Source organism: Cucurbita pepo, chromosome 9 (assembly GCF_057944985.1).
Source record: "Cucurbita pepo subsp. pepo isolate OVF chromosome 9, ASM5794498v1, whole genome shotgun sequence".
Classification (NCBI taxonomy): Eukaryota; Viridiplantae; Streptophyta; class Magnoliopsida; order Cucurbitales; family Cucurbitaceae; genus Cucurbita; species Cucurbita pepo.
Window position 1 is genome coordinate 539532 of NC_141806.1, and position 14072 is coordinate 553603.

The 14072-nt window shown below is 38.2% G+C and overlaps 1 protein-coding gene and 1 pseudogene across 2 annotated transcripts; both read right to left on the minus strand.

The window, feature by feature from the left end:
- Positions 1-3649: 3649 nt before the first annotated feature.
- Positions 3650-8623, minus strand: HDG7 (homeodomain GLABROUS 7). 2 transcript variants are annotated; one of them, XM_023685461.2, is made up of 9 exons: positions 8538-8623; positions 7212-7429; positions 6964-7081; positions 6175-6867; positions 5949-6050; positions 5661-5864; positions 4909-5074; positions 4466-4833; positions 3650-4384 (listed from the first exon to the last, which is right to left on the minus strand). In XM_023685461.2, exons 2-9 carry the CDS (start codon positions 7421-7423, stop codon positions 3992-3994), a joined length of 2256 nt encoding a protein of 751 aa, XP_023541229.2. In that variant the 5' UTR covers positions 7424-7429; positions 8538-8623; the 3' UTR covers positions 3650-3991. The 2 variants fall into 2 exon arrangements, with proteins under 2 accessions (XP_023541229.2, XP_023541228.2); XM_023685460.2 differs by lacking the exon at positions 8538-8623 and adding an exon at positions 7558-8403.
- A 1747-nt stretch (positions 8624-10370) lies between these two features.
- LOC111801386 (pentatricopeptide repeat-containing protein At3g26782, mitochondrial pseudogene) lies at positions 10371-13696 on the minus strand (annotated as a pseudogene).
- Between the last annotated feature and the right edge of the window lie 376 nt (positions 13697-14072).

Consider the following 14072-nt stretch of genomic DNA (forward strand, 5'->3'; position numbering starts at 1 on the left):
CTTTTAGGTATTTATTTTGAAGTCCTTCAAGTCTTGAGAAATTCAAGTTTTTGACTTATGGGTATTTATTTTGAAGTCCTCCAAGTCTTGAGAAATTCAAGCTCTTGTGGAAAACACAAAGCTTTGTGTTCTCTCTGTACCTTTTTTTTGCATTTATTCCAAGCTTTTTGGGTCAATTATTGTGGGACAGAATCAAATTTGGTCAAAAAAAAAAAAAAACGGAACATAGAGTCCCAATTATTCGACTTATGTTTGTGGGTTTTAGGGTTCTTACTTACTCGTAGGGCTTTGGTGTAAGATTTTAGATCCGTTGAATAAAGTGGTTCGGAATTGATAGAAGGAAGTACGCATTAGATATATTTGCATCTGTTTATTCTGAGTTTTATGTAACTATGTGATGATTGTTCTTATATTAGTAAAATCATTTATGGAGTAGTAAATAACACATGGTATTTATGAACGTTGCCACTATGGTCACTAGCTAGATCGTTTTGACTCATAGTTAGATGGCCCGTATTTGGTTTTGCAAGCTGGATGCTAGTGTTTTCTTGACTGAGTAGGGTGATACGCTGGATGACTTACTTTCGAGACAAATTTTGGTCATAAGCTAGATGATCTGCATTTTGAAACGGATTTTAGGTTTCATTGTTGTACTTGTATGTTGTTGTATGTGTATGCATATCTAAACCTAAAAAAAGTTGTTTATTGGGTATTCTTTATACTCGACCTTTTCACAACTTTGTTTAGTGCTGAGGATTGTTCAGAAAAGGAGTCCCACGTTAGCTAATGGAAGGAAAAATCATGAGTTTATTAGTAAAGAATACTATCTCCATTGGTACGAGAGTTCTTAGAGAAACCAAAATAAATTTACGAGAGTTTATGTTCAAAATCGACAATATCATACCAATGTAGAGGCCCGTAATTACAAAAAGGTATTAACATGTATAATGCATGTATGTGGGAGAGATAAAAATAGTACAATAATTGGGCACACATTTACTTTGTTCTTTTTTCGTACAAAACAACCAACAAAATCCTTAACTAACAAAATAAAGACAATTGAAACTTGTTGGTTATGTTTTGTCTATATATCTTTATCATTTCTCCTCGATCAAATAGAGTAACTATTCGACTTTTTCTCGAGTTTTTTTCAATCAAATTTGTTATCATATAGGCAACAAGTTTCTTCTTCGGCCGAATCACCTAAAACACTACAACCAAATTACGTATGTAATTATTGGAGAGACACAAACAGTGGATAACATAATAACTTATTTGTCATATCACTATGAACAGAGGAACTTTTGCTCACGTTATACGTCCTTTAGCATACGTACTAAAACTAACAACATTCGAGATTCTGCATGATTAAACACACAAAAAAGGCTCTCTAACTAATCATACGTCTCTTATTCTTATGAGATTTTTCTCCACTATCAGATTTAGAACGAGCATAATATGGTTTAAAATAAAAACGTTTAATTCTCATAAAATATCTACAAATGTTTAGTTTTTTTTTTTTTTTTTTTTTTTTCACTTTTTGAGAGAGATGCTTCTATCCTTAGGGTCTATGAAGCTATTGTCCTTATTTATTAGACTATTCAATAAGTTTTTCTTTTTTGTTAAATGAGCACCTACTTTAATTTAATTCCATTTAACTCTAACTCCAACTAGGAATTGGAGGTTGGCTGACCATAAAATTAGGTCATTTCACTTTTTTTTAATAAAAAAATTAAATAGTTGTTTATGTAATAAGCTCACGGATAATAGATATTGTCCGTCTTAGTCCGTTATGTATTGCCCTCAATCTCACGGTTTGTGATTGACTTTAATACCATTTGTAACAGTCCAAGTCCACCACTAGTAGATATTGTTTCACATCGATTGGAGAGGAGAACAATTACTTATACGTGTGGAAACGTCTCCTAGTAGACGTGTTTTAAAATTTTAAGGGGAAACCCACGAAGAAAAATCCAAAGATGACAATATTTGCTAGAGATGAGTTTGAGCAATTACAAATAATATTAGAGCCAGACATGGGAGAGTGTATCAGCGAGAACACTGAGCTTTCAAAAAGGAAGGGTGGATTATGAGTTCCCCCATTAAAATATTTTTTTATAAAAATGCGTAAATCTCTCCTTAACATAAGCGAATATGAATGTGAGCAGTAAGTTTTAAATATTGGTGGTAAAGTATATACTATAATTTATAACATGCATTAATTAGGTAATTATTATTATTATTATTATTATTATTATTTTATTGGTGGGGAAATAGTTTAGAAAATTGCCACGTGGATATATATATTATTTTCTGATTCAAAGAAGAGTACAAATTTGGTCAATAATTTAAAAGGCTATAAACCTGAAAAGAACAAAAGTTTGAAGTCTGAGGTTTTTAAAATTTGCAAAAATGGGTCCCTTCTTTTTCTTCTTTTCACAAAAGGTATGTTTGGTTTTGGGTCAGGACCAGTTTCAGATTCGGGGCCCCGAACTGACACATAAACTCCTCTGCTCCGCAGAGTTGCTGGACCCGGTCTTGGGGGTATTTATGTCCTTTCATTATTACAATTTTTACTCGGTTCAATCTTCTCTGATTCTGTACCAAAACCGAACCGAACCGAACCGAACCGATTAGTACGAAGAGCTGCAGTTTCCGGAGAAAAAACAGAGAAAATCACGTAAAAATCTTCAGAGAAGAGATTTTCCAGGAAAATTTTTGTGGGTCGGAAGAGAAAATGAAGGCTTTTAGTTTAATGGGTGAGCGGTAGTGAGTGGCAGCCCCTGCAGTGACATCAATGATCATGTACTGCAACTGCAGCCGTTTCAGAGGCAGAGATTTCCGAACAGAGCAAAAACAGAGCATTCATTTTGAGAAAGGGGGAATAAAGAGCACAAAAAGGGATTGGACATAAATTGTTGATTGTGAAAGGAGGTTGCGTAAGTGAGCTCAAAACTTGAAGTTTTGTGGTGTAAGTTTGGTCGTTTTTTCATTTAATTTCAGAGGCAGACAGAGTTCTGAATTGGTAAGTTTGGTCAGGTTTCTTTAGTTTTGGCTGCAGACTATATTTGTGTTCATGACAACTTTGTGTTCTTCCATTATAAATTAAATGAGATAACTATTGCCTGCCTTATGTGACAACTTTTAAAGGTTCATTTGGACTTTCTCATGTAAAACAAGAAATGAGCTGGTAATTCCCACGACCATGCATGTTCAGCGCGTGTTGCCTATGGTCCCATGCTTGTTTTAGGCCTTATTTCCTGTTGCTGCATGTCCGGTCATGTTTATCCACGACGTGTTGTCCATGGCCGTATGCCCGTTCCAAACCCCTTTTACATGCTTTCATCTTATATAAGTCTTTACTACAGGTAGATATCACTAGTTGTCATTTCTTTCCACGTGAGTTGTTTGTTGCCTACTCACTTTTAGCTTATAACATTGCTTTCTTTCAAATTGTTTTCCACAAATTCTCTTATGTTTTCTAAAACATTTCTTTCAAAAACACGACTTGAGGCTCGACCATACGTCGACATTGTCCGTGAAGTCCAAATTTCTCACGACTGACTTGTTCGTTGTGTTAGAAGAAGTACTGCACAATCGTTGCCCCGCTGTTGCACCTAGGGAAAAAAGATAAAAAGCTCCTCATAGATTTGTAAAGCAAAAACCAAACTAAAACCATTTTTTGAATTGGAGAAATAAGTAGACACTACATCACAAACAGTTGAGTTTTCAAGACAAACATACAGATGAGTTCTAACCGGTCATCGAGTCAATACCCGAACCACCCACACGACAACCGCAACATTACAAACTTATGTAAACCCAATACGAAATCACATGTTCGTGGTTCGTTCTTGACTAGAAACCTATGCTCTGACCATTCTCTGTCTGAGATCTTCTCATGTTCAGTCTATGAAATTTTTCCCATAAACTTTGCATATGAGCCTACACTTACCTTTCTAATGAAATCTTGCTTACCGAGCAAGCATCGTTACGATACTCGAAGGGCGACTTTGATCTTTTGGATGGTGCAAGAAATGAGATTGTTAACTGTCTCAACTGACTCAACGGTGAGTTTGGCTGTTGGAAGGTTATTCACCAAGATTTGGAATGCAACTGTGAGAAGGCATCCACCAGCATAGCCACTGTTAATGTCTGACATAATCGGACCGTCTTTGTCGTTGTTAGTAGAAGCATAGTTGGATGGGCCATCGGGGAGAATGGCGAATCCTGAAGGTAGTAGCGATACATAAGCCGAATCTCCTCCACGCATCACCAAGTTAACGGAGGCTGCGTCGACTGGAGCGTAAACGATCAGTGAGCCTGAAATATCAGTCCAACTCTCTTGCAATATAAGCATGGTGTTCTCATTAGCATTCATGGGCTGCAAAAGATAAAATGTTAGTATGCGGATGAATGAGTCTTGAGGAAATCATCTATACAGACACGGTTCGAGATTGCTCACGTTAGCGCGCAGGAGAGAAACACGGTTATCCAGTCCCTGGCCTTTCGATATGCGAAGCATCTCTATCATTGGCCTGCCATTGGATAAAATGTCCCATTCGCTACGTAAGCACTCGTCTTGCAAGAATGCAAACAATCTCTGCTGAGTTACTGGCATCCAAACAGAAGTTGCAGCGCTCAACACGATACCCGGTGGCTCGCCAGGATCGTTGATGCTGTTTCTAGCCATCATTTTTACATCTTCACTAATATTGCCAACAACAAGCTTGTCCCACTTCTGCAATGTCGAAGTACAAATCCCAGAACAGAAGTTATCAACCATACGCTGGGATAGTTTCAGCATACTTCTCCTACCGTGTGGCGATATTCCTGTTTGAATCAGACATGTAAGAACCCGAACGAAAATGGACTACACAAAGATCGAGTAACAAGACGAAATGAGACCTGCAGGATCTTCCGTAGAAGACATAAGAATTGCCAGACAGTCACATTGTCTTTGAAGGGTAGCAAGCCACCGTTGCGAACCGAAGCCGATGCCCCAACTAATTATCTGGCGGTAAAGTTGGTGTACAACAGTTTCATCATATTCTGTATGTTCCACCCATGTAACCTACAATAAACAAACCATCAATCAACATAGAGGAACTCCCACCAAATATATAAGAGACAAGACATCAGACGGTGGGGGTGGATTGTGAGATCCCACATCGGTTGGAGAGGGGAATGAAGAATTTCTTATAAGGGTGTGGAAACCTCAGCTTAGTAGACGCGTTTTAAAACCGTGAATCTGACGGCAATACGAATAATTTCAAGAGTACTTTTCCAAACCACTTATGGGCCAAGTTCTTGCTCAGTAATCCCTCATAGATAAGAAATCTAGAACAGTCCAGTTTGTGTACTTTCCAAATAGAATAAGTTCAGAAATCAATGTGTTCCAAAACTTCGACCAGCAGATTTTATGACCAGCAGATTTTATGTAATACTTTAATACATGAAAACGTCGTCTTGTGTTCTTAAAACGAAGCTAAAACGTCATCATATTTCATAAGGTTCTATGTAAACTATCAATAGACCAGATCCAGATCATACACTCTCGTGGATCGGAAACGAAACAACGCAGATAGCGAGAGAAGAATGCAGGCATCAAATGAATAAAATATGCACAACATGAAAGAAATCTGAAGATTAGTAACTACCTTGGAGAAACCATTAGGCATATCTTGCACAATACAGCCGGAAGGAAGCCTCCTGCAACTGAAAAACATGTCTGCATCCGCGCCTTCTCCGAGGGAAACATCAACTACAGCCCACAGACCATCAGCATGCTGCTTGCAGAAGCGGAGGAACTTAAGAGTACGAACAGGAACAAGCGGGGAAAGTACTCGAAGTTCAGCATGCATCTGAACATATCGACGTTCTTTAGTTTATCTATAAGTATGTATCCACACGTTAACGTCGAGAGAAGGAGGGGCATAGAGAAATACCAATTGTAATGAACCATTTCTAGTTCCACCCATGCCATTTGATATCACATCGATTGTAGTGGCTCTAGCAATCAAACAAGGAAACATTTCTGCCCATCGGTTCTATTTTAAAGCCAAACGAACAATTTGTTATCAAAGCATAAACTTGTTACATACATCTAAATGGACAATAATCCATAAAAGTTCTTGAAGCTGAAGAATAGCAAAAAGGGTTGAGAATACATACTGCATCCATCAACGTCTCGATGAGTGCCATGCTGTTGATGATGACCATTGTAGTATCTCTGGTAGCTTCTGTCGTCCAATTAGTGTGTTTCATGGCAGCCGACGAAGGAAATGTCCTGGAATATTCGTCGAAGTTCAACGTCTCTTTGCCACTGCTATCCTGGCTTCTGATCCAAAGGGGAGTATCAATTTGAGCCATCTTAACCAATTCATCCATAGCAGCCAAAGCAAGATCCACATATATTGTTCTGTCAATTGGTATATCATTGCCTGGCATGCCCATTTGAGACTTACTAATAGGCATCACAGGGCCACCATTGAAAAGTCCGTTTCCCAAGTTAAGCCCCATAGGCATAGGATCAGAAATGTTACTCAAATTTCCCATTCCATTTCTGCCAACAGAAAGTTCCAAGCACGAGTCAGAGCTCACTGAAGAGCTATGATTGACAAAGGGCAAAACTGGCCAGCCCAAGAACTTGTTGGTGACGGTGTATAACCGGTGCAGTTCATCCCTTAATCTGGCATTATCAATCCTAAGCTGGTGTTCCTCGAACGATAGATGAACAGGAATTGAAGGTCCACCGCATGTATTGCACGTTGGGTTCGAAATAGCATCCTTCATCACACTATTCTCGGCCCGAAGCTTATCGTTTTCGTGCTTAAGAATTGCATTCTCATGGCGTTCTATTTGTGTCTGATACATTTTCAAAAATGGCTAAATTGTTAATTACCTTCATCACCACGGATCTTAACAAACAAGCATAAACCAAAAAGATGTGCAAGTGCTTACCTTCATCTGGGTTCGACGATTTTGAAACCAAAACTTCACTTGCTTCGATTCCAAACCAAGCCTCCTACTGAGCTCACTCCTTTGTTTATCATCTGGATGAGGACATTCCTTGAAGAAACTAAACCAAACAAGCAAAGCAAAGAAAAAAAATTCCAAATCATCAAACTCTTATATGCCGTTTGGAAAAATATTACTAGGCACACACTATAGAAAGGCTAAACAATGAGATGCGAAATTAAGAGATATACATCTCAAGCTCTTGGATCTGATGGGGGGTATGCCTATGGTACTTCTTCCTTTTTCGACGTTGTTCATCGTTAGCATCCTGATCATCCCCAGATACAGCACCATCGATGTTGTCGCTGCCTGATCTGCTATCATATTCATCTTCCCTCATCCTCACAACTCCATTCGGATCAAAGCTGTCCCCAAGCAGACAAGCTTCTCTATATCCATCCATTTTCCCCTGCAACATAAAGCCATTAGCGTTTATTCACAAACAAGAAAGGACCCTAAAACTAATGCATAAACAAAGCAAGTCTAACGCAATGGATATGAATGAAAACAATGGAAGTGGAATAAAATGGTTCGTACTATGGAATTGGAGAATTCAGAGGAGTTAGGCAATGAACAGGGAATTGGGAAAGCCAGAAAGGTCGGGTCAGCAACTGCACCATTAGGCATGATATGGTTGTATTAGCCACGGCTCTACCCTTCTGATCAAACCCACAAAAATTCAACAGATTACACAACTTTTTGTTTGCTTAGACAAGCAAATTCTCCTCACTTGAATGAATTTGAGGGATACCCACGTCCGTTTATAAGGGTTAAAGGCTTAAAAAGTGGGAGTTCTAAGGGATATAAGTAACCGTCCATTCGATTTCTGGGTTTGACTATAGCAAAGCAATGACATACTCATAAATACTGACAACAAAATGGACATTTCTCAATAGAAAACAGAAAGTAACAAGCTTTTTCCTCGTCAACGCCCATGCATGAATCATGACTTTTCACCCCCCCTGTGTCTATCTTTTGAACACTCCCTTTGTCCAGAAAACAGTTGCAGAACAGTACAAAAACCAAAAGCAACAGGACAAGAAAACTCCCTTTTTTCCTCAGTTCCTTCCAGTTCATACTTTAACTCTCTATTACCATACCAAGAACAAAAAGAGAAAAAGAAATTAAAAAAAAATAAATAAACTAACGAAGGGTATGAAACATAACCCTAGTATTCAAAATGCTTGACCCCATATTTGTCATAACTGAGAGAGACCCAGAGAAGAGAAGAACAGAAAGAAGCTAAGAAGAAGACAAAGGAAGAAGTTGCAAGGTCTTGTTTTGGTATATGAACTCGTATTCACATTACACCATCAATTTTACATCATGAATCTCAAAAACCAAGAAAATAAATGTGAGCCATTGACCTTGTTGCTCTATCATACACAAGTAAGAATGGAAGAAAAATAAAAGAACAAATGTGAAAAGTGACACCTTTAAGGTTATTTAAACGTGAGAGACAGTGAAAGGCAGGGCAAAAAGAGCAAAACAGCAAAACAGCAAAAGAGGGTTCTTACAAATAGAGCCAAGAAATTAATGCAACTTTCAGATTCTCACGATGGGATCTGTGGAAGAGAAAAAGACCCATAAAATATTCATTAAAAAAAAAACCCTTGTAGCCTGAAAAGATTAAAAATTTATGGAAGTATTAGAAACCCTAATTTCTTTAGCATATAGTTTAATGTTGAGTTAGGGTTTAGGGTTTATGACAAATTTTTTATTTAAAAGAAAAATATGAGGACAGGCGGATGTGGATCCCACAAATCTTCTGTCTTATTAAGGGGTAAAAATCAGGTGCACGCAAAACTATGGTGAGGTGGTGGGATTGACTATCTGGACCAATGAGGCATTGACATAGCAAAACGTCATAAAGGAGGCTATTTTAACTCTTTTTTGAGTACACATGATTTTCATTACTTACCATGATTGTGGTTTAACAAATTTTGTAACCTTTCGCTACAAAATATAAACACTTTTTAAAAGAAATTTGGAATTATTATTTTTCCATGTTGGTTTGAAATCATTTAATATTTTCTAATCAACTTAATCATTTAATATTTTCTAATCAACTTAATCATTTAAACTATTCAAATAGTTTTTTTTTTTCTTTTCATAATTATATAAAATGTTTTTTTCCGCCCTTTATTTTAGGGGACGTGAGTAGAGATGTTCATTGGCGGAACCGGATAGGAAATATTGCCGCCACCTATTTCGTTCCTCATTCCCGCAAAATTCTCCATCTATTTTAGCGGGGATGGAGGCAAAAATTCCTCTAAGAGAATTTACCGAGATTGTTATATTACAGTAGTCTTCTCACCATTAAAAAATCTATTTAATAGTCTTTATTCTAAATATTACAATTAAAAGGTCAAAATTTATATATATATATATATATATATATATATATATATATTTGTATTGGGTGGATATGGGGGACGGGACAGTGAATATAATCTTATCCTGGACCTTATTTATCTAACGGAAAAAAATATTTCACTCCCTTCCCATTCCCAGTCTAAATGGGGAATCCCCTCCCCTTAATTAATCAATGTGGGACTCTTTTCAACAATCCTCCCCTCGAACAAAATATACTATAGAACCTCCTTGAAGCCTAAGAAGCCCTCGAACATCCTCCCCTTAATCGAGGCTCAACTCCTTCTCTAGAGTCCTCGAACAAAATACACCATTTGTTCGACACTTGACTCACTTTTGACAACACCTTCGAGCCTCACAACTTCATTGTTCGACATTTGAGAATTTTATTGACATGATTAAGTTAAAGGCATGACTCTGATACCATGTTAGGAATAACGAATCTCCACAATAGTATGATATTATGTACTTTGAGCATAAACTTTCATGGTTTTGCTTTTAGTTTCCCTAAAAGGACTCGTATCAATGAAAATGTATTCCTTATATATAAACTCATGATTATTCTCTAAATTAGTCAATGTGCGACTCCCTCCTAACAATCCTCAACACCGGCAAGTAAAATGAACATCTCTAAACATGAAACAAAAATCATTGTAAAAGTTGGTCAGCCAAGTTGCCAAATTTTCCAGATTTATGATTAGTTCTTGTTAAGGAAATCTAGTTGTACAAATGATACATTACAAACCAAATATGGCAGTGGAAGCAATGTAATGATCTTTTTCCTTGAATTAACATGTAATCCTAGAAAATTCCTTACGAAAAAAAATAAGAAATGGAATAGGCTTGATGCTCAAAGACACCTGCAGATAGACATGGTTTAGAACAGGACATATTAGAGGGCTTTATGGAGTATCAGTTCCTCCTGAAGGCACCTACAGATAATGACCAACTCAAAGCAAGTGATACCCATCACAGAAGAATCAACAACTTTTGTTATCATATTATTAGATCTTTAGTATACTTCTTGTTGTTGTCTAAATAAGAATCAAAACTTAAAAAAATTTACCAATAATCAGCACAGGAGCAAGAGCCATCCCTGAAATGGTGGAATCTGTTTAAGTCTCTTACAATAATCTCCCGCGCAACGAGTTTGCTTATGAATTTGAATGCAGTATGACAATCAATACATACTCTCAGATTCTTCTTAACTCTGATGGGAGCCCCTGGTGGAGTTGCAATCAATCCAAAAGCCACAGCCAGTTTCTCGCTGTGTTGCCATAGATGTTCTTCTTTTTCAGTTTGTTCGACGTCATGCAGATCGGTCTCGATCATCGGAAAATACCCCGCTTTACTCAGAAGCTCCCGTAACTCGTCAACCTTTGCATATATTTCGATACTTCTAGGATGGTTTCTATCTCCAACAATAAAGGTGTACACCTTATCTTTCACCTCAATCCAACTCATTCCTGGTTCCTTCTTCACTAAGCTGTCTTTCATCATTTTTCTTATCTTTGCAACATTATCCCACATTCCTGTGGATGCATAGATGTTGGCTAGGAGTACATGAGTTCCAGATTTTTCGGGCTCAAGGGTTAGGAGCATCTCGGCTGCCTGTCGGCCAAGTTCGATGTTCTTATGAATTCTTGCAGCACCTAGCAGTGCCCCCCAAACAGCAGCATTGCCTTGAAATGGCATCTCTTTCACAAGCTCCATTGCCTCGTCCAATCTTCCAACTCGACCCAGGATATCAACCATACAAGCGTAGTGCTCTTGCGTTGGTATTATTCCAAACAGTTCCTCCATTAATCCGAAAAATCTACGAGCCTCGGTTACCAAACCACCATGATTGCATGCAGAAAGGACACTGACCAAGGTTATGTGATTTGGAGGAATGCCATCTTTAAGCATCTGATAGAACAGTTGGAGGGCTTTTTTCCCGTGGCCGTGTTGAGCAAGTCCACCGATCATCGCTGACCAAGATACAATTCCCCTCCATGGTATCTCAGAGAAAATGCTTGTCGCGTCGTCTATGCTTCCACATTTTGCATACATATTAACAAGTGAATTTCCAGCAAAAACGTCTGAGAGCAACCCACATTTCAGGACATGGACATGGATTTGTTTTCCTTGCTCGTATGCTGATAAATTCGCACATGCGTTGAAAAGAGAACTGAAGATGAACGCATCGGGCTTCAAACATCGTTCTTGCATACGCAAGTACATTTTTAGAGCCTCTTCTCCCAAGCCATATTGGGAGTAAGCAGTAATCATTGACGTATATGCCACCAAATCTTCAGCAGGACACTCTTCAAAAACTTTTTCTGCCTCTTCTAATCGACAGCCTTTTCCATAAGAATCGAGCAGGCTATTTGCTACGTAACCATCATATTGGTAACCTGATTTGATCGATATCGCATGAACTTGTTCGCAAAACGCAATGGCCTGCGAGCCAGCTGAAGATTTGAGGATTGTTGACAATGTGGTCTGGTTGAATTCTAAACCTTCTTTATACATCATTGTAAAGAGGGATATAGCTTCCATATCATACCCACAATTGGAGTAACTGGAAATAATAGAATTCCATGCGATCGAGTCCCTTTTAGGAATTAGATCAAACACCTTCCGTGCATCTTGCAGTAAACCACATTTCGAATACATATCTATCAATCCAACACCCACAAATGAATCTGAATCCATATTCATCATCATCAAGGCAGAGTGCAATTGTCTACCTATTTTGATAAGCCCTAACCCAGCACAAGCTTTAAGAGCACTTGATAGGGTAAACATGTTAGGACTCACTCTAAAGCTTCCCATCATCCCAAACAATTTAAGAGCTAAATCATTATACTCATGAAGAACACAGCCAGCAATTACAGCATTCCATGAAACGATATCAGGTTTCGGGATTTCATAAAACACGGCTATTGCAGATTCAGGACATCCAGCTTTAGCATACATGTCAAGAAGTGCATTAGCAGAAAAGGGATCAGAATCATACCCAAGCTTTATCAAGTATCCATGAATTTCCATTCCGGAATCGATGTGCTCCAAACCAGCACAAGCGTTTAATACAGTGGAGAGACTAAATTCATTTGGAGTAAGTCCAGTAGAAACCATTTCTCGAAACAAATTAATCGCTTCTGAAAAGAAATCAATCTGCACATAACAAGAAAACAAAGCATTCCAAGATACGACATTTCGTTCTGGAATTTCCTCGAACAGCTTCTTCGAATCACTAAACTCCCCACATTTAGCATACATAACAACCAAAGTATTGGCAACAAACACATCAGATTCAAAACCTGTCACTAAAGCAATCCCATGAATCTGCTTCCCCAGTTCCAAGTTCCTCGTTAAAGAACAGGCTTTTAAAACACTAGGGAAAGTGAACTCATTGCCCTTCACTCCCAACAAATGCATTTCATAAAAGGTCAAAAGGGCTTCTTCTCCACGACCATTCTGAGCATACCCAGATATCAAAGCAGACCAAGAAACTAAATCTGGCTCGGTACCGTCCATAACAAGTTTTCGAGCAGCTGGAAAACACTGACATTTTGAGTACAAGTTTATCAATTTGTTCCTTACCCCTGTATCTGTACACAATCCTAACCTGATCATACGAGCATGGATTTCCATGCCTGATTTTACATCCTTGGAAGCAGTAAACTCTAATAAAAGCTTGGAATAGGAAATGGATGAAGTGTTGCCACTCCCATTTTGAATAAACCCAGAAACATCATTGGTTCGTAGGTCGCTTAAACACTTAACCGATGTGTTAATACATTTGGTAGAAGTGAACAAATGGGTAATAGTAGCAAAGGGTTTAAGAGGAGAGCAAAGAAAACTCCGTAAAGAATTAAGGAAATAACAGTTCATGGTCCACATAATAGAATACAATCAATTTGCTCATTCAAGAAACTAGCAACGAATTTCCAGAAAGAGGGGGAATTCCATAGGCCCCCCTCGCCAAAAAAGAAAAGGGAAAAAACATCCAACATATAAGAAGAGCTCTGAAATTAATTTCATCATGAAGGAAGATGAATTGGAGGGCAAAGGAGAGGAGATTGAGCGTACTCTGAAAACTCGAGTTGAAGGGGAATTTGTTATGCATCCTCGCTCTTCTCCCCTGTTCGTTGTGCTTTAGCTGTACTGAGTATTGAAGCTTGACTGCCCATCATAGTAAGCATGTCTGCTTGCTGCCTTGCCGTGTTTGCGCGGGCGGCGGGTAAAAGTTTGGGACATCGTTGAGAGCGGCGACGGGCTTGGCATTTCATCACTAAATAATCTTCCTTAAAAAATCATTTTTTTTCTCATGTGGGTTCTTTTTTTTTAATCTAAATCTTTGAATTTAATCTTAAATTAATCCTATACTTAGTTTGGTGTTAACTTTTGTAAAAATGGGTAAATAATAGTAATAGTTTTTCCTTTTGAGCTCGCCCACCCGATATTGTCCCGTCTCGATTTTCTATTTCGAGAGCAGATGGTGTCATTTTTAAATTTTTACTTTCGAGCCCGTCGCTAACAGATATTGTCTTCTTGAGTTTTCCTTTCGACATTTCTTTCAAAGTTTTAAAACGAGTCTGGTAGGGATAGATTTTCACACATGTACAAGGAATGTTTCGTTCACCTCTCTAACCAATGCATGATTTCACCCTCGAAGAGATTTCCACCCCTTA